The sequence below is a fragment of the Oncorhynchus kisutch genome, unplaced genomic scaffold (genome assembly GCF_002021735.2).
Source record: "Oncorhynchus kisutch isolate 150728-3 unplaced genomic scaffold, Okis_V2 Okis02a-Okis13b_hom, whole genome shotgun sequence".
Lineage (NCBI taxonomy): Eukaryota > Metazoa > Chordata > Actinopteri > Salmoniformes > Salmonidae > Oncorhynchus > Oncorhynchus kisutch.
Window position 1 is genome coordinate 3260294 of NW_022261979.1, and position 21495 is coordinate 3281788.

Consider the following 21495-nt stretch of genomic DNA (forward strand, 5'->3'; position numbering starts at 1 on the left):
GATGTACCAGACAGGTCTCAATGTAAGGAATGTGTCAGGGAGCTAAAAGTGATGTATCATTTGGCCCTTATCTGGACTGGAGCTAGCTGTACTTGACCGGGCAAGGGGCCGCTGGGACGTTTTAAAAAGCTGTGATTAATGAGGTCATATAGAGAGAGATAAGAGGAGGCCTGACAACAGACTCTTAACAATATCTAACATCTAAGTGGAATAAAATAATCTGGGGTTAAAGGTCGTTGCCCTGCTGCCGTATGTATAATCCTGACAGCCACTGATGCTGAAGTCTTTCAACAGCCAGACAAGGCAGAGAACATCTCTCAAACTACACTTCCCTTTGTTTTCAGTGAAAACCTGACTTTGTTATCTAAGAATCTATTGTTGGCTAAAACCTATGTATTACAAAAGTGGTTCAATTAAAAGAGTTACAGAATGTTGTTCTACAAATTAAAGACTACGGTAGTTGATAGATACCTACGTAACAAATTAGAAATCCTCTCTCTAATGGCCTGTGTTTGCGAGAAGGTGTAAAAGCTAGCCAGCTAGCTAACCAGGATCAGGTCAAGGGTGGCTGGTTGTACTAGCTAGCCAGGATCAGGTCATGGTGGCTGGTTGTACTAGCTAACCAGGATCAGATCAAGGGTGGCTGGTTGTACTAGCTAGCCAGGATCATGTCAAGGGTGGCTGGTTGTACTAGTTAGCCAGGATCATGTCAAGGGTGGCTGGTTGTACTAGCTAGCCAGGATCATGTCAAGGGTGGCTGGTTGTACTAGCTAACCAGGATGAGTCATGGTGGCTGGTTGTACTAGCTAACCAGGATCAGGTCAAGGGTGGCTGGTTGTACTAGCTAGCTAGGACCAGGTCAAGGGTGGCTGGTTGTACTAGCTAGCCAGGATCAGTTCAAGGGTGGCTGGTTGTACTAGCTAGCTAGGATCAGTTCAAGGGTGGCTGGTTGTACTAGTTAGCCAGGATCAGGTCATGGTGGCTGGTTGTACTAGCTAGCCAGGATCCGGTCATGGTGGCTGGTTGTACTAGTTAGCCAGGATCAGGTCATGGTGGCTGGTTGTACTAGCTAGCCAGGATCCGGTCATGGTGGCTGGTTGTACTGGCTAACCAGGATGAGTCATGGTGGCTGGTTGTACTGGCTAATCAGGATCAGGTCATGGTGGCTGGTTGTACTGGCTAACCGGGATGAGGTCATGGTGGCTGGTTGTACTAGCTAGCCAGGATCAGGGCATGGTGTCTGGTTGTGCTGGCTAACCAGGATCAGGGCATGGTGGCTGGTTGTACTGGCTAACCAGGATCATTTCAAGGGTGGCTGGTTGTACTAGTTAGCCAGGATCATGTCAAGGGTGGCTGGTTGTACTAGCTAGCCAGGATCATGTCAAGGGTGGCTGGTTGTACTAGCTAGCCAGGATCATGTCAAGGGTGGCTGGTTGTACTAGCTAACCAGGATGAGTCATGGTGGCTGGTTGTACTAGCTAACCAGGATCAGGTCAAGGGTGGCTGGTTGTACTAGCTAGCCAGGACCAGGTCAAGGGTGGCTGGTTGTACTAGCTAGCCAGGATCAGTTCAAGGGTGGCTGGTTGTACTAGCTAGCTAGGATCAGTTCAAGGGTGGCTGGTTGTACTAGTTAGCCAGGATCAGGTCATGGTGGCTGGTTGTACTAACTAGCCAGGATCCGGTCATGGTGGCTGGTTGTACTGGCTAACCAGGATCGGGTCATGGTGGCTGGTTGTACTGGCTAACCGGGATGAGGTCATGGTGGCTGGTTGTACTAGCTAGCCAGGATCAGGGCATGGTGTCTGGTTGTGCTGGCTTAACCAGGATCAGGGCATGGTGGCTGGTTGTACTGGCTAACCAGGATGAGTCATGGTGGCTGGTTGTACTGGCTAACCAGGATGAGTCATGGTGGCTGGTTATACTGGCTAACCAAGATCAGGGCATGGTGGCTGGTTGTACTGGCTAACCAGGATCAGGGCATGGTGGCTGGTTGTACTGGCTAACCAGGATCAGGGCATGGTGGCTGGTTGTGATGGCTGACCAGGATCAGGTCATGGTGGCTGGTGGTACTCACGTTGATCTGTGAGGAGGTGGCGGAGAGGCCCAGGGTGATGTTGGGTAAGGAGGGAGACGTGTATAAGCTCAGAAGGTTGGACATGGAGCCCTCTGGACGAAATAACCTAGGCTGTGATGGCCAGCGCTGAAATGACAGGAAAGAGAGGGAGGGAGAGATAGAGAGAGATAGAGGGAGAGATTTAGAAAATCGGACTATGGAACATTTAAAAGGGCAACAAGAGCACTGTAATAAACATTAATGCACTAAGACGGACGACGTTCCGGCTCCCTGCAGTATAGCAGAAAGATATGCGCTATTACTGACTGATGATCAAAATGAGTGCCACTTAAAAGTGTGTCATCAAATTGTAGGATGTTGTGAAGACAACATGATCAGGTATCGTGTTCAAAAGATCTCTGTACCCCGTCCCTGGTCTTCCCATCCTCCAGCCCCAGGCCTCACCCTCCTCAGGCTACTCTCTCTCCCAGAGAACATCAGTGTAGCTGAGGCATGCTTCCTGTACCCAGCAGGGCCAGCAGAGCAGCCTAGCAGCATGTGGTTCTGGAAGGGCCGTGTTTATCCTTCCAACCCCCTCTAGTATTCAGTGACCTGAACAGGGATATCCGGCCTGTATTCCACCCCAGGGACCCGTTCCCTCTGAAAAAGGATACCTAATGTAACGGTGCACAAACACGACTTGCTTTTGCAACAGGCATGAGGCCTTCGGTTAGCCCCCGCCAGTTAGCCCCCACTAACAGTCCCGCCACAGTACGTTTCATGAGAGAACGAGTCTCAGCTTTGGGCTGATACAATAGCAATCCTGTGTGTTTATGTTGTTAGCATGTGGGTGGGTGTCTTTGGCTACCAGCGCCTGGGATATCAATTAAGCTCCACGGTTCCCCCCCTCCTACCCCCCTCCACCCCAATGGCAGGCCTGTTACTCCCCTCTCAATGTCACTGAGGTCCCTGAAAGAGTAAACATCGCTGGTTAAAGAAAACACAGCTGCTCTGTTAAAGATGGTTCAGGGATGTATCATATCTGCCACCCGCTAGAACGCAGTGTTTTGTGAGGCTGGGGTCCTAGGAGAGCCCCTGCCCCCAGCTAGTTACTGAGTCATGAATCTATTGGGGAAGGCCTCAGAAGGAAGGGAACAACTCACAGGGCTGTGGTCAGACAGCTCAGTGACAGATATACTATGACACGCCAACAGAACGCTTAGCTTGGATTCTTTTAGACTGCTTTTGGAATATTTTAGTTGTTGTTGAATATTTGGATTCTCTTTTAGCGTAGAGTAGCTAAATAGCACGATACGTGTTGAGCAAGGGAAAAAATCAAGAGGTATGAAAATTGTGAATCGAGATACTGGATGAGGCATTTTTAACCACAAAACCATAGGGAAACACACAGGGATCCAATATGCTTTCTGCCCTGAGAATTTATAGAGATTGAATTGCAACAAAAATTCTGCTGCCAATATTGCCTCACCATAAGAGTTCATGCCATGGATATGCAAACGCTTTGCATTTCACCCTTTATGAAAAATAAGAAGAAAAAGGAAAATAAATAGTAAGTAGAAAGAAAGAAGTAAAGCAGGTGTGTATTACGTATGTCGACATTATGGGAGAGCTGTGTCTCTTCACCCTCAGTGTGGGGAGTCATTTCTACTGGACTGTAACAGACTGAACGCTTAGAGACAGACGGCAGGGACAACTGGCTGTTTTCATAGCTGCACACACACACACACACACACACACATACACAGGCAGGCAGGCAGACAGACACCCCGTGTAAGACATGACTTAAGAAGTTAGATTTTCACGATTCAGATTATTTATCTTGAATCCACTTGAATCAATTAAAAGTCACCGTAGTGTGTAGAGGATAAATACGAGCGGTCTGGCTACTGTTCTTTAGCATTTGCTTTGGTTGCTCCTTGGGGTTTAAGCCGGGTCACTGTGAAGCACTTTGTGACAACTGCTGATGTAAAAAGGGCTTTATAAAATAAAATGGATTGATTGATGGTCTGGGTTCGTACCTCGGTTTTTGTGGTGGTGGGGAGAGAGGAGGGCCCGTTCTCAGCCCCCAGGGCGCTGGAGGCTCCGATGGGAGAGCTGGGTCCTGAGCCTGGGGCACTGTTAGTTACTGTAGAGTCTGTGAAGCGGACAGAGATAATGTTAGTGACTGTAGAGTCTGTGAAGGGGACAGAGATAATGTTAGTGACTGTAGCGTCTGTGAAGGGGACAGAGATAATGTTAGTGACTGTAGCTTCTGTGAAGAGGACAGAGATAATGTTAGTGACTGTAGAGTTTGTGAAGGGGACAGAGATAATGTTAGTGACTGTAGCGTCTGTGAAGGGGACAGAGATAATGTTAGTGGCTGTAGAGTTTGTGAAGGGGACAGAGATAATGTTAGTGACTGTAGCGTCTGTGAAGGGGACAGAGATAATGTTAGTGACTGTAGCTTCTGTGAAGAGGACAGAGATAATGTTAGTGACTGTAGAGTTTGTGAAGGGGACAGAGATAGAGATTGTTATTGGCTATAGAGAGGACATAAATAGACATAAAGGAGTGACAGGGAAACAAGCTCCTAACACCATAATGTGTCCTTTGGCTGCAACATCACAGCTCTCTATGTCAATACAGAGTTATGACACAGCAGAACTGCTACAATATGTGTCAACAACAATCATACCCATCATTTCTAGGGCCCTCTTCTTGTAGGGGGTCATGACGTTGCTGTCTTTCCTCTTCAGCAGTGGACTACTCCTCCTCTCTGCTACCTTCTGCTTCAGTCTAGACTTCACCTTCAGGTTGGGCTCTGAGGCTGGAGGAGAACAGAGAGAGGAGGGAGAGAGGGGATGGTTTAGTAAGACTCAGGCTAGAGGAGGACATAGAGAGAGAGAGGGGGAGGGGGAGAGAGAGAGAGAGAGAGAGAGAGGGAGAGAGAGAGAGAGAGAGAGAGAGAGAGAGAGAGAGAGAGAGGGGGGGGGGGGGAGAGCGGGAGAGAGAGAGAGAGTGGTTTCTTAAGACTGAGGCTGGTGAGGTTATTGTTTAGTAAGACTCTCAGGCTGGAGGAGAGAGAGCGCGAGAGAGAGAGAGAGAGAGAGAGAGAGAGAGAGAGAGGGAGTGGTTTCTTAAGACTGAGGCTGGAGGAGGAGAGAGAGACTATGGTTCAGCATAGTTCATCAGGCCCTTCGTACTATACTCCATGTACTAGATCTATTTATATGCCTGTAGTGGTTGATGTTGGTGGCCACTGTCACTAACAGAAGACAGCCACCAATCAGCTTGAGTTCCCTCAAAGAAATGTTTACCAGTGGGAGGGACTGTAGCTCACGCCTGACAGGATTCCAAAGATGGTTTTGATATATTGTAGACCCGACCAGGACAGAATGACACATACCCTCCATATCTTTAAACACAATCCTAAAAATGAGGAACAACTCAGCAAGATCAGAATAGTGGTCCTGTCAAAGTTTGAATACATTTAAACCTGTAAGAAGAAGTATAGACACAGTTCTGGTGGTTTCTCTTCAACCAAATGACACCATTTCATTTCAGAGAGAAGATTCTGAGCTGTTTGAGGAGATGCAATGAGTCAAGATTGGGCCCATTTCCACCTCATCTGGTCTAAATTAGGTTGAGCAACATACAGGGTCTCTCTAAGTGAAGTGGTCGCTACCTGCTGCCCTGGTGACCACAGCCTGATACAGTAGCAGCAGTTAAACTAACACAAACGCATGGCAGATGTTTCAGATACGTTCCTCACACCATCCCCACATTCCTAATGCAAAGCAGAGATACCACCCCAAACACACACACACACACACACACACACACACACACACACACACACACACACACACACACACACACACACACACACACACACACACACACACACACTCCCATGTCGCTGGACAAACACGTCCCAGGCTAAATTAATCCAGACCCACTTTTAGATGAAGTCCTAATGGACAGCCTCTGTTTGACAGGAATATGAAGAAAGTCAAGTAATGACAGAGAGAAGTTGAGAGAGTCACTACTGGACTGCTACCAAGGAGTAGGAAACATGGACAAATCACATTGAACCAAGCCAAATGATCAGCTCCTACTATTTATTTATTTGATTTATTTCACCTTTATTTAACCAGGTAGGCCAGTTGAGAACAAGTTCTTATTTACAACTGCGACCTGGCCAAGATAAAGCAAAGCAGTGTGAACAGACAACAACACAAAGTTACACATAAACAGACGTACAGTCAACAACACAAAAGAAAAGAAAAATAGAAACATGTATGTACAGTGTTTGGAAATGTAGAAGAGTAGGGAGGTAAGGCAATAAATAGGCTCTAGAGGAGAAAATAATGACAATTTAGCATTAATACTGGAGTGATAGATGTGCAGATGATGATGTGCAAGTAGAGATACTAGGATGCAAAAGAGCAAGAGGTTAAGTAATAATATGGGGATGAGGTAATCGGGGTGCTATTTACAGATTGGCTGTGTAAAGGTACAGTGATTGGTAAGCTGCTCTGACAGCTGATGCTTAAAGTTAGAAAGGGAGATATAAGACTCCAGCTTCAGAGATTTTTGCAATTTGTTAGTCATTGGCAGCAGAGAACTGGAAGGAAAGGCGGCCAAAGGAAGTGTTGGCTTTGTGGATGACCAGTGAAATATACCTGCTGGAGCGCGTGCTGCAGGTGGGTGCTGCTATGGTGACCAGTGAGCTGAGATAAGGAGGGGCTTTACCTCGCAAAGACTTATAGATGACCTGGAGCCAGTGGGTTTGGTGACGGATATGTAGTGAGGGCCAGCCAACGAGAGCATACAGGTCGCAGTGGTGGGTAGTATATGGGGCTTTGGTGATAAAACGGATGCCACTGTGATAGACTACATCCAGTTTGCTGAGTAGAGTGTCGGAGGCTATTTTGGAAATGACATCGCCAAAGTCAAGGATCGGTAGGATAGTCAGTTTTACGAGGGTATGTTTGGCGGCATGAGTGAAGGAGGCTTTGTTGCAAAATAGGAAGCCGATTCTAGATTTAATTTTGGATTGGAGATTCTTAATGTGAGTCTGAAAGGAGAGTTTACTGTCTAACCAGACACCTAGGTATTTGTAGTTGTCCACATATTCTAACTCAGAACCGTCCAGAGTAGTGATGCTAGTCGGGCGGGACGGTGCGGGCAGCGAGCGGTTGAAAAGCATGCATTTAGTTTTACTAGTGTTTAAGAGCAGTTGGAGGCCACGGAAGGAGTGTTGTATGGCGTTGAAGCTCGTTTGGAGGTTAGTTAACACAGTGTCCAAAGAAGGGCCAGATGTATACAGAATGGTGTCGTCTGCGTAGAGGTGGATCAGAGAATCACCAGCAGCAAAAGCAACATCATTGGTATATATAGAAATCTATTGGGAAAAAAACTGTAATATTTCAGTCAAATATCTATCTAGTGTCACACAGTACAGACTGCCACTGAGTGTGTTGATATAACGAAGGGTTGTTGTTGTGTCTGGGTGTTGAGCAACATACAAGGAATACTGAGGGTGCTATTTGGGACGCAACCCATGGCCCAGCCAAGGCCCAGGCTCTGAGACCCCCCCCCTCTCTCTCTCCCTACAGCCCTGGAATCCCCTCCACTCACACTTTAACACTACTGACATCCAGATCAACACAGAGGTCAACCTACTAGTGCTGTAGGAGGAGGATCCAGGTCAACACAGAGGTCAACCTACTAGTGCTGTAGGAGGAGGATCCAGATCAACACAGAGGTCAACCTACTAGTGCTGTAGGAGGAGGATCCAGGTCAACATAGAGGTCAACCTACTAGTGCTGTAGGAGGAGGATCCAGGTCAACACAGAGGTCAACACAGAGGTCAACCTACTAGTGCTGTAGGAGGAGGATCCAGGTCAACACAGAGGTCAACCTACTAGTGCTGTAGGAGGAGGATCCAGATCAACACAGAGGTCAACCTACTAGTGCTGTAGGAGGAGGATCCAGATCAACACAGAGGTCAACCTACTAGTGCTGTAGGAGGAGGATCCAGGTCAACACAGAGGTCAACCTACTAGTGCTGTAGGAGGAGGATCCAGGTCAACACAGAGGTCAACACAGAGGTCAACCTACTAGTGCTGTAGGAGGAGGATCCAGGTCAACACCGAGGTCAACCTACTAGTGCTGTAGGAGGAGGATCCAGGTCAACACAGAGGTCAACCTACTAATGCTGTAGGAGGAGGATCCAGATCAACACAGAGGTCAACCTACTAGTGCTGTAGGAGGAGGATCCAGGTCAACACAGAGGTCAACCTACTAGTGCTGTAGGAGGAGGATCCAGGTCAACACAGAGGTCAACCTACTAGTGCTGTAGGAGGAGGATCCAGATCAACACAGAGGTCAACCTACTAGTGCTGTAGGAGGAGGATCCAGGTCAACACAGAGGTCAACACAGAGGTCAACCTACTAGTGCTGTAGGAGGAGGATGGAGCACAACGTTACATAAACGGCCATCTCAGTATTATACAATAACTAAACACCATGTTGTTTCAATTATTTATCCTTTCCTTGAGATCAATTATTGAGAAGGGTTGTTTTTGTGATGCGACCATACGACGTGATGGTTAACGAGGGGAGATGAGAACACGAGCGGGGGGGGGGGGTTAGGGGGGTGTTGACAGGGCCAGATGCTTCTATTTTGAGAGTCCTGTCAAATACAGCAGCACCAGCCCCTCTCTTTCCCTGTCTATCAGCCATCAGTCTTGTGAGTGAGGGGTACTGAAAGAGAGGAAGAGAGAGAGCGAGACAGAGGGAGAGAAAGCGCTGCAGGGAGTCTTCATGAATCCTCTTCATGCCCCGCTGCCCTGATTGCTTTCTATTTTTAGCACTGCTCCGTTCGCTGCCACCAAGCACTTCGTCGCCACGGGAACGCCAGACAGTGGCGAAGTGGGAAACGGACAGACTTTGTCACCGTGTTTGTGTTCCAAATAGCACCCTATTCCCTATATAGTGCACTACTGTTTTTAAGGCAAAGGGTACCATTTAGGACGCATCTCATTAGTCTCTGTGGAAAAACCAGTGGTAGCGTTACCTGCCTACGACGCAACAGGAAGAGAAGCTGGCAGCAGACATCTCTAACTAACACAGCTCTCCCGTTGATACAAACACCTGGGCCACTTCATTGGTTAACTGGCAAAGTGCCAAGAACACATCACCCAACTGAAACAGGTAGCAATATGAATGGGCCACGATGTGTTTAACATGTCCATACAACAACCAGGTTATTACATTAGAAAGTCCTGGGTTGGAGGTTGGTGGAGGCTGAATGTGTGATGCCTGTCTCCACTACATCTCAATGTTAACTCTGCTGTCAGTGTGATGCCTTCTCCATTAGGCTGCCGGACCAAGACAAGGCCAGGTGGCTCATAGGCTAGGGGGACTCATAGGCTATGTCCCAAATGGCACTCTATTCCCGATATAGTGCACTGCTTTTGACCAGGCCCAGAGGGCCCGTAGTGCACTATGTAGGGAATAGGGTGCCATTTGGGACCGAGCCTTCCAGAAAGACTATATGCTGGGATACTGTGTGCTGTTGGCTACAAGGCCTTACCTTTATACCCTTTTCATACAAACTTGAACTGTTCTGTACTGGCTCAGATATACAGCTGGCTCAGATATATTTTTTATTTTATTTATTTTACCTTTATTTAACCAGGTAGGCAAGTTGAGAACAAGTTCTCATTTACAATTGTTCTCATTAACAATTGTTCTCAGAAGTTCTCAGATATACAGCTTGGCTCAGCTGGCTCAGATATACAGCTCGGCTCAGCTGGCTCAGATATACAGCTTGGCTCAGCTGGCTCAGATATACAGCTTGGCTCAGCTGGCTCAGATATACAGCTTGGCTCAGCTGGCTCAGGTATACAGCTGGCTCAGATATACAGCTGGCTCAGATATACAGCTTGGCTCAGCTGGCTCAGATATACAGCTCGGCTCAGCTGGCTCAGATATACAGCTGGCTCAGGTATACAGCTCGGCTCAAATATACAGCTCGGCTCAGCTGGCTCAGATATACAGCTGGCTCAGATATACAGCTCGGATCAGATATACAGCTCGGCATAGCTGGCTCAGGTATACAGCTCGGCTCAGATATACAGCTCGGCTCAGCTGGCTCAGATATACAGCTGGTTCAGATATACAGCTCGGATCAGATATACAGCTCGGATCAGCTGGGTAAGCTATACAGCTCGGCTCTGCTGGCTCAGATATACAGCTCGGCTCAGCTGGCTCAGATATACAGCTCGGCTCAGCTGGGTAAGCTATACAGCTCGGCTCAGCTGGCTCAGATATACAGCTCGGCTCAGCTGGCTCAGATATACAGCTCGGCTCAGCTGGCTCAGATATACAGCTCGGCTCAGCTGGCTCAGATATACAGCTTGGCTCAGCTGGCTCAGATATACAGCTTGGCTCAGCTGGCTCAGATATACAGCTCGGCTCAGCTGGCTCAGATATACAGCTCGGCTCAGCTGGCTCAGATATACAGCTCGGCTCAGCTGGCTCAGATATACAGCTTGGCTCAGCTGGCTCAGATATACAGCTCGGCTCAGCTGGCTCAGATATACAGCTTGGCTCAGCTGGCTCAGATATACAGCTTGGCTCAGCTGGCTCAGATATACAGCTCGGCTCAGCTGGCTCAGATATACAGCTCGGCTCAGATATACAGCTCGGCTCAGCTGGTTAAGCTATACAGCTCGGCTCAGCTGGCTCAGATATACAGCTCGGCTCAGCTGGCTCAGATATACAGCTTGGCTCAGATATACAGCTCGGCTCAGATATACAGCTCGGCTCAGATATACAGCTCGGCTCAGCTGGTTAAGCTATACAGCTCGGCTCAGCTGGCTCAGATATACAGCTCGGCTCAGCTGGGTAAGCTATACAGCTCGACCAGATTCTTTCCCTGTTCATAAGTCATTCTACGATACTTATCAAAAGCCACCGGATTCAAAATCCATGAACCCTTCCATGAACTCATCCAGTCCAGACAAATGTACAATGTTTCACCCGATTGTATTACTATTGAAATGAGAATGGATCATTGTCTCACCATGGGGAGGTACAAGGAGCGGGTTACTTTGCCTCCAGGCATCCAGGCCTTAAAATATCCCCTGGTTTCAGAAAGCAATGTGAAATCCTCCTTCCACTGCACCTGCTACACACGTTTGGTAAGTGGGTCAAGAGTGGAGATGAGGGTGGTGCACCTCTCCTTTCCTCTAAGTCAGGCTGGTCTTACCACGGCCCGGGGCATCACATGATCTGAGACCCGTCTATTCTTGGACATTGCACAAAGAGGATGTACGGTCAAGTAAACAAGCTTATCACGTGGAATTGTATTGCTTTCTGGAATAAAAAGCTTTTTTGGGGGGGGGGGGGGGGGTGAAGGATGTATTCAAGGCATGGTCTTGTGATCAAAGCACGATGAATCCGCTAGGCCTTTTCTTAGAGAAGCCTAACATGGACTGATTCCAGAGGAGAGGAAGCATTTGTAGTGCTTATGGGCTTAGTTCTTAAACAGCCTTCACCTTAATAAGTCTGTCGATGGAACACCATGAAGAAGAGACGAGGACCCACTGGACACACACTGGCCTTAATAAGTCTGTAGATGGAACACCATGAAGAAGAGACGAGGACCCACTGGACACACACTGGCCTTAATAAGTCTGTAGATGGAACACCATGAAGAAGAGACGAGGACCCACTGGACACACACTGGCCTTAATAAGTCTGTAGATGGAACACCATGAAGAAGAGACGAGGACCCACTGGACACACACTGGCTGATTCAACATTCAATGAAATGACGTTGAACCAACGTGGAATAGACGTTGAACCAATGTGGAATAGGCGTTGAAATGACGTCTGTCACCAGAGGGGAGCTACAGACTGAAACATCCACCATGTCTAGCAGCCAGTCCACTTCTTCTGTCTAAAATAAAATCTATTTTCTGCACGCTAGCAAAGTCACCAAACAGTTTCTGAAAGTTCAGGATCAAACTAGTAGCGGTACAGTAGATGGAACAACACAAGGGCACCTGGGCTCCCCATCTCCCACTGCAATGTAAATGCATCAACAACAACAATTCATATTTCATAGCCTGTCAAATGAAGAGTGTTTCATCCTTTTCAAATCGTCCAAACCAAGGCAAAGGTTCTGTGGCTTTCAAGGGCATGTATAAGTTATGTGGCTGTAGAAACAATAAAAAACTAAAAAAGTTACTATTGTTAATTTAACCAGTACAGTAGCTCTTGACTTGATGTCTCTTGACCAGCAGAGACATCAGGCAGCAGGGCAGGTATGGCATAGGAGATGTGGCTAAGTGACTAGCTTCAAAGCAAATCATAAAAGTGCTAAAATTGTACAGTTTCACCACAACAACTGCAACTGCAAAAAAAAGAAGGTGTCAGACCCTACGGCCAGCCAAGCTAAAAACCAGGTAGTCAAACCCCCAGACTGTGTCCCAAATGGCACCTATTCCCTATATAGTGCATATATAGTGCACTACTCCTGACCAGAACCCTCTGGGGCCTGGTCAAAATTAGTACACTATATAGGGAATAGGGTGCCATTTGCGACTCAACCCAGACCTGTAAAGTCTCCTCCACTTTGTTTTCAGAAGGCTGTTTTTGCTTAAACAAACAGTGGTGTCTTACTTCATTCTGCCCGGCAACAGTCCTCTTAACTCAGTGACACCTGCCTGTCAGAGTGTCAGCTATCGATGACGGACAACGTGTCCAGGAACAACACTACCTTTGTGTGTTTGCATGCCAATCTCTCAGAGGACTTTAATGAAGACGGACAGGAAATGGGGGGGGGGGGGGGGGGGGGGGGGGCTCGCACAGAAAATGACCACATATAGATTCTAGAATCCAAAGGAAATGTTTTTATTAAGGGGCTTTTATCAATGCATAAGAATTACTCAGAGAAACAGAGATTATTTCAAGATAATCCAAAAGGAAGGTCATAGGGAGGCAAGCAGAGTTTTGTTAGTGTTAATAAATGGGCTGTTTCTTTGCAGCTTGCGTCAGAGGTAAACATAGGCTAAAGCATTGATGGTAAGACTCTGTCTGCCTCGCAAGATACATTCTAAATCATTTCTGGGAACCCTCTTATTTGGTCGAGGCACATTATTTTACTTTGGCAACTGGTTATTTGGACTTGCAGGCCACTCCTAACCTCCTAGGTTTACAGGTATGTTACCAGACAGAGAGAGAGAGAGGAGGTATTTCCTGGTGCGGGATTGTTTTTTCAAAGAGAGACACAATAAACACAATCGTCTTTCATGTGCTTCCCCAATTGTTATTTTAACCACAAAGTCTCCACAATGACTACAAATTAGCTTAAATGTATATTACAAAGTACAAAAAAAACTGACACTATAATTCCCGTAGCCTGATCCCTAAAGTGTGTTGATACACAATCTGCCAGCTCATGTGGTAAAGTCATTAAACAGGTATTATTGTTCACCACCGTAATTTGACGAGACACAAAAGGGAAAGAATGTAATGTCATTTCACCTCACAGCAAAATCATGAACCGTTTTAGCTTGTGGCGCAGCGAAACCAAGAGGGAGGTATAATTCTTATTTATACAGCGTTCCCTAGAGAGATCCTCAGCTTTAAACCAACAAACCTGAGCTGCCTTTTGCTGACAAGTTGTGTGTTTTCAAAAGAGTTAGTGGAGCTCATAACTCTGAAGAAATGAAAGGTGCTTTAAGTCGTCCATTAACTGTTCAACTGAGAAGCTCTAACAGTGAGGCCTTGGCTTTTGTCTGTGTATTATCGCTAATAACACAATAAATAACCAAAGATTGTTCTTAGGGAACAGTATTGTTGCCTATGTCTTTGTGAGGAAAATAACACACAATATATAGCATCATCAACTTACAATACAACAGAAAAACATTGCATTGGTTTTGTATGATATTCTCAACAGTGTGTGTTAGTGTTCTGTCGGGGTTGCACACGTCTGACTCTGTGTTAGGAGAGGTCAAACAGGAAGGAAGGATTCTGATAGATACTACTGCTCTGGCTTACCTCGTAACCCCTCCCCATTGTTTGAGTAAGGGGTCCCCTGAAGGGGTACAAGGGGTGAGAGGGGCCTTGGGGGCGGGGTGAAGGTTCAAAGGTCATAATAGGCCTAACTGATGTCATTAGCAGGTCATCAGTATGGTCAGGAAATGCTGTGTGGATACACAGAGGTAACCCTGGGATGACAGAGGTCACAGCACATTCATTGTATTAATAACTCATTGATGGAAGGTCATTGTACCACCCTGCAGACAGACACACACTACTGGTTGAGGACAAGATGTCTGTTGAAGGATGTATCCACACGTATCTTAATGTTAACACTCATGAGAATAGAAGGATAGAAAGGACTTTGGAATGTCCTGCACCTCATTTGGAATGAAGTGTTAGAAATAGTTTGATTGTGGTTGAGTTTGGTCAATTGATGCTGGTGTGTGTGGTTGAGTGTATGCTGGTGTGTGTGGTTGAGTGTATGCTGGTGTGGTTGAGTGTATGCTGGGTGTGTGTGGTTGAGTGTGCTGGTGTGTGTGGTTGAGTGTATGCTGGTGTGTGTGGTTGAGTGTGTGCTGTTGTGTGTGGTTGAGTGTATGCTGGTGTGGGTGGTTGAGTGTATGCTGGTATGCGTGGTTGAGTGTGTGCTGTTGTGTGTGGTTGAGTGTATGCTGGTGTGTGTGGTTGAGTGTGTGCTGTTGTGTGTGGTTGAGTGTATGCTGGTGTGTGTGGTTGAGTGTATGCTGGTGTGTGTGGTTGAGTGTATGCTGGTATGCGTGGTTGAGTGTATGCTGGTGTGTGTGGTTGAGTGTATGCTGGTGTGTGTGGTTGAGTGTGCGCTGGTGTGTGTGGTTGAGTGTATGCTGGTGTGTGTGGTTGAGTGTATGCTGGTGTGTGTGGTTGAGTGTATGCTGGTGTGTGTGGTTGAGTGTATGCTGTTGTGTGTGGTTGAGTGTATGCTGGTGTGTGTGGTTGAGTGTATGCTGGTGTGTGTGGTTGAGTGTGTGCTGTTGTGTGTGGTTGAGTGTATGCTGGTGTGTGTGGTTGAGTGTATGCTGGTGTGTGTGGTTGAGTGTATGCTGGTGTGTGTGGTTGAGTGTATGCTGGTGTGTGTGGTTGAGTGTATGCTGGTGTGTGTGGTTGAGTGTGTGCAGTTCATACTATTATCATCTATGACCGCCAAGCAGTTCATACTATTGTCATCTATGACCACCAAGCAGTTCATACTATTATCACCTATGACCGCCAAGCAGTTCATACTATTATCACCTATGACCGCCAAGCAGTTCATACTATTATCACCTATGACCGCCAAGCAGTTCATACTATTATCACCTATGACCGCCAAGCAGTTCATACTATTATCATCTATGACCGCCAAGCAGTTCATACTATTATCATCTATGACTGCCAAGCAGTTCATACTATTATCATCTATGACCGCCAAGCAGTTCATACTATTATCACCTATGACCGCCAAGCAACTCATACTATTATCATCTATGACCGCCAAGCAGTTCATACTATTATCATCTATGACCGCCAAGCAGTTCATACTATTATCATCTATGACCGCCAAGCAGTTCATACTATTATCATCTATGACCGCCAAGCAGTTCATACTATTATCATCTATGACCGCCAAGCAGTTCATACTATTATCATCTATGACCGCCAAGCAGTTCATACTATTATCATCTATGACCGCCAAGCAGTTCATACTATTATCATCTATGACCGCCAAGCAGTTCATACTATTATCATCTATGACCGCCAAGCAGTTCATACTATTATCACCTATGACCACCAAGCAACTCATACTATTATCATCTATGACTGCCAAGCAACTCATAATATTATCATCTATGACCGCCAAGCAGTTCATACTATTATCATCTATGACCGCCAAGCAGTTCATACTATTATCACCTATGACCGCCAAGCAACTCATACTATTATCATCTATGACTGCCAAGCAACTCATAATATTATCACCTATGACCACCAAGCAGTTCATACTATTATGTGTGTGCGTGGGTGTGTGTGTGGCCGGACCTGTTTTCCTCAGTGGGAAGTCGTCCTGTCCGTCCTGAGGGGAGGGGAGTGTGTAGTGGCAGACAGGAGACATGCCTCCCAGGGGAGAAGAACTCTGGTCCAGAGACGTGTGGTGGGAGGACCTGGACACAGAACACATAGCGCCAACACGTCACAAATCTTGGTTTATTTCTTCTTGCCAGGGGCAAATAGTGATATATATAAATATATATACATCATTTTGAATGATAAATAGTAACTAGAAAAGTTCATTTTCCTGAAGAAAAATGGTGTGCTTGCTTTATTTTTCTAGTAGTGGAAGAAGTTACTAGACAGAATCACAACAGTGGGTAGTGGAAGACGTTACTAGACAGAATCACAACAGTGGGTAGTGGAAGACGTTACTAGACTGGATCACAACAGTGGGTAGTGGAAGACGTTACTAGACAGAATCTCAACAGTGGGGTAGTGGAAGACGTTACTAGACAGAATCACAACAGTGGGTAGTGGAAGACGTTACTAGACAGAATCACAACAGTGGGTAGTGGAAGACGTTACTAGACAGAAACACAACAGTGGGTAGTGGAAGACGTTACTAGACAGAATCACAACAGTGGGTAGTGGAAGACGTTACTAGACAGAATCACAACAGTGGGTAGTGGAAGACGTTACTAGACAGAATCACAACAGTGGGTAGTGGAAGACGTTACTAGACAGAATCACAACAGTGGGTAGTGGAAGACGTTACAAGACTGGATCACAACAGTGGGTAGTGGAAGACGTTACTAGACAGAATCACAACAGTGGGTAGTGGAAGACGTTACTAGACAGAATCACAACAGTGGGTAGTGGAAGACGTTACTAGACTGGATCACAACAGTGGGTAGTGGAAGACGTTACTAGACAGAATCACAACAGTGGGTAGTGGAAGACGTTACTAGACAGAATCACAACAGTGGGTAGTGGAAGACGTTACTAGACTGGATCACAACAGTGGGTAGTGGAAGACGTTACTAGACTGGATCACAACAGTGGGTAGTGGAAGACGTTACTAGACAGAATCACAACAGTGGGTAGTGGAAGACGTTACTAGACAGAATCACAACAGTGGGTAGTGGAAGACGTTACTAGACAGAATCACAACAGTGGGTAGTGGAAGACGTTACTAGACTGGATCACAACAGTGGGTAGTGGAAGACGTTACTAGACTGGATCACAACAGTGGGTAGTGGAAGACGTTACTAGACAGAATCACAACAGTGGGTAGTGGAAGACGTTACTAGACTGGATCACAACAGTGGGTAGTGGAAGACGTTACTAGACAGAATCACAACAGTGGGTAGTGGAAGACGTTACAAGACTGGATCACAACAGTGGGTAGTGGAAGACGTTACTAGACAGAATCACAACAGTGGGTAGTGGAAAACGTTACTAGACTGGATCCCAACAGTGGGTAGTGAAGAAGTTACTAGACAGAATCACAACAGTGGGTAGTGGAAGAAGTTACTAGACAGAATCACAACAGTGGGTAGTGGAAGACGTTACTAGACAGAATCACAACAGTGGGTAGTGGAAGACTTTACTAGACTGGATCACAACAGTGGGTAGTGGAAGAAGTTACTAGACAGAATCACAACAGTGGGTAGTGGAAGACGTTACTAGACTGGATCACAACAGTGGGTAGTGGAAGACGTTACTAGACTGGATCACAACAGTGGGTGGTGGAAGACGTTACTAGACAGAAACACAACAGTGGGTAGTGGAAGACGTTACTAGACAGAATCACAACAGTGGGTGGTGGAAGACGTTACTAGACTGGATCACAACAGTGGGTGGTGGAAGACGTTACTAGACAGAATCACAACAGTGGGTAGTGGAAGACGTTACTAGACAGAATCACAACAGTGGGTAGTGGAAGACGTTACTAGACAGAATCACAACAGTGGGTGGTGGAAGACGTTACTAGACTGGATCACAACAGTGGGTAGTGGAAGAAGTTACTAGACAGAATCACAACAGTGGGTAGTGGAAGACGTTACTAGACTGGATCACAACAGTGGGTAGTGGAAGACGTTACTAGACTGGATCACAACAGTGGGTGGTGGAAGACGTTACTAGACAGAATCACAACAGTGGGTAGTGGATTAAATTACTAGACAGAATCACAACAGTGGGTAGTGGAATAAATTACTAGACAGAATCACAACAGTGGGTAGTGGAAGACGTTACTAGACTGTATCACAACAGTGGGTAGTGGAAGACGTTACTAAACAGAATCACAACAGTGGGTACTTACGTGTACCAGAGCTTGGGGTGGTGGATGAGCATGTGTGTGGCTCCGGCAGTAGACAGGTCCTTGTTTGATTTACTCAACAGAAACTCTTGGAGCTTCTGCTTCACCTCATTACTGGCCACAGCACCTGTGAGACCAGCAGCCAGAGAGAGACAGGGATTGGGGTCACCCTGGGCTCAGGGGGTACAGACTCAGAGAGAGACCGGGATTGGGGTCACCCTGGGGCTCAGGGGGTACAGACTCAGAGAGAGACCGGGATTGGGGTCACCCTGGGGCTCAGTGGGTACAGACTCAGAGAGAGACAGGGATTGGGGTCACCCTGGGGCTCAGGGGGTACAGACTCAGAGAGAGACCGGGATTGGGATCACCCTGGGGCTCAGGGGGTACAGACTCAGAGAGAGAACGGGATTGGGGTCACCTCAGGGGGTACATACTTAGAGATACTGTGTCACCTATGGCACACTATTCACTTTGTAGTGCACTGCTTTTGTCAAATAAAAAAATAGCACACTATATAGGGTATAGGGTGCCATTGGGGACGCAGAGACTGTATTCCTATAGTAGATTTCATCACATCCACACATATTGTTGCATTGAAATGTTAGAGACTGGGTTTAGTTATTCCACAGTATGTTTTCATCACCTCCACACATTGTATTGCTCTGAAATATCTCACATTGTATAGTTTTTGACTATATCCATAACTAGCACACCAATTATCAGGTATTTTATTTCTCATAGAATTGATATTTCTGAGTGGATCCACACGTAACGTAGGAACATCTCCCTCTAGTGGGGGAAGAACATGCAACAATAAAGCCCAAGCCACAGCCTTGGCTAGTGTTTCATTAGTCATCACTACATACAGCCTTGGCTAGTGTTTCATTAGTCATCACTAGTCACTACAGCCTTGGCTAGTGTTTCATTAGTCATCACTAGTCACTACAGCCTTGGCTAGTGTTTCATTAGTCATCACTAGTCACTACAGCCTTGGCTAGTGTTTCATTAGTCATCACTACACACAGCCTTGGCTAGTGTTTCATTAGTCATCACTAGTCACTACAGCCTTGGCTAGTGTTTCATTAGTCATCACTACATACAGCCTTGGCTAGTGTTTCATTAGTCATCACTACATACAGCCTTGGCTAGTGTTTCATTAGTCATCACTAGTCACTACAGCCTTGGCTAGTGTTTCATTAGTCATCACTACATACAGCCTTGGCTAGTGTTTCATTAGTCATCACTAGTCACTACAGCCTTGGCTAGTGTTTCATTAGTCATCACTAGTCACTACAGCCCTGGCTAGTGTTTCATTAGTCCATCACTACATACAGCCTTGGCTAGTGTTTCATTAGTCATCACTACATACAGCCTTGGCTAGTGTTTTCATTAGTCATCACTAGTCACTACAGCCTGGCTAGTGTTTCATTAGTCATCACTAGACACTACAGCCTTGGCTAGTGTTTCATTAGTCATCACTACATACAGCCTTGGCTAGTGTTTCAGTAGTCATCAATTGGTCACTACAGCCTTGGCTAGTGTTTCATGAGTCATCACTAGTTCCCTACAGACTTGGCAGTGTTTTCATTAGTCATCACTAGTCCCTACAGCCTGGGCTAGTGTTTCCTTAGTCCATCACTATCACTACAGCCTTGGCTAGTGGTTTCATTAGTCATCACTAGACACTACAGCCTTGGCTAGTGTTTCATTAGTCATCACTAGTCCCTACAGCCTTGGCCTAGTGTTTTCATTAGTCCATCACTAGTCACTACAGCCTTGGCTAGTGTTTTCATTAGTCATCACTAGACACTAACAGCCTTGGCTAGTGTTTTCATTAGTCATCACTAGTCACTACAGCCTTGGCTAGTGTTTCATTAGTCATCACTAGTCCCCTACAAGCCTTGGCTAGTGTTTCATTAGTCATCACTAGTCACTACAGCCTTGGCTAGTGTTCATTAGTCATCACTACATACAGCCTTGGCTAGTGTTTCATTAGTCATCACTAGTCACTACAGCCTTGGGCTAGTGTTTCATTAGTCATCACTACATACAGCCTTGGCTAGTGTTTCATTAGTCATCACTACATACAGCCTTGGCTAGTGTTTCATTAGTCATCACTAGTCACGACAAGCCTTGGCTAGTGTGTCATTAGTCATCACTAGTCACTACACAGCCTTGGTTAGTGTTTCATTAGTCATCACTAGTCCCTACAGCCTTGGTTAGTGTTTCATTAGTCATCACTACATACAGCCTTGGTTAGTGTTTCATTAGTCATCACTAGTCCCTACAGCCTTGGCTAGTGTTTCATTAGTCATCACTACATACAGCCTTGGTTAGTGTTTCATTAGTCATCACTAGTCCCTACAGCCTTGGTTAGTGTTTCATTAGTCATCACTAGTCCCTACAGCCTTGGCTAGTGTTTCATTAGTCATCACTAGTCACTACAGCATTGGCTAGTGTGTCATTAGTCATCACTAGTCACTACAGCCCTGGCTAGTGTTTCATTAGTCATCACTAGTCCTACAGCCTTGGCTAGTGTTTCATTAGTCATCACTAGTCACTACAGCCTTGGCTAGTGTTTCATTAGTCATCACTACATACAGCCTTGGTTAGTGTTTCATTAGTCATCACTACATACAGCCTTGGCTAGTGTTTCATTAGTCATCACTAGTCACTACAGCCTTGGCTAGTGTTTGATTAGTCATCACTAGTCACTACAGCCTTGGTTAGTGTTTCATTAGTCATCACTAGTCCCTACAGCCTTGGTTAGTGTTTCATTAGTCATCACTACATACAGCCTTGGTTAGTGTTTCATTAGTCATCACTAGTCACTACAGCCTTGGCTAGTGTTTCATTAGTCATCACTACATACAGCCTTGGTTAGTGTTTCATTAGTCATCACTAGTCCCTACAGCCTTGGCTAGTGTTTCATTAGTCATCACTAGTCACTACAGCATTGGCTAGTGTTGTCATTAGTCATCACTAGTCACTACAGCCCTGGCTAGTGTTTCATTAGTCATCACTAGTCCCTACAGCCTTGGCTAGT

The 21495-nt window shown here is 46.2% G+C and overlaps 1 protein-coding gene across 7 annotated transcripts in view; it reads right to left on the reverse strand.

Annotated features, from left to right (window-relative positions):
• hdac9b (histone deacetylase 9b) overlaps positions 1-21495 on the reverse strand; it is a 118370-nt gene that overhangs the window by 12998 nt on the left and 83877 nt on the right. For 4 of the 7 annotated variants that reach the window (XM_031811873.1, XM_031811871.1, XM_031811875.1 and 1 more), the window contains 5 exons: positions 18453-18585; positions 16178-16299; positions 4749-4880; positions 4093-4208; positions 2075-2200 (listed from right to left, as the gene is read on the reverse strand). In XM_031811873.1, coding sequence (XP_031667733.1) covers positions 2075-2200; positions 4093-4208; positions 4749-4880; positions 16178-16299; positions 18453-18585 — 629 coding nt within the window. The remainder of the gene's footprint in view (positions 1-2074; positions 2201-4092; positions 4209-4748; positions 4881-16177; positions 16300-18452; positions 18586-21495) is intronic. The other 3 variants (XM_031811877.1, XM_031811874.1, XM_031811872.1) reach the window with 1 other exon arrangement.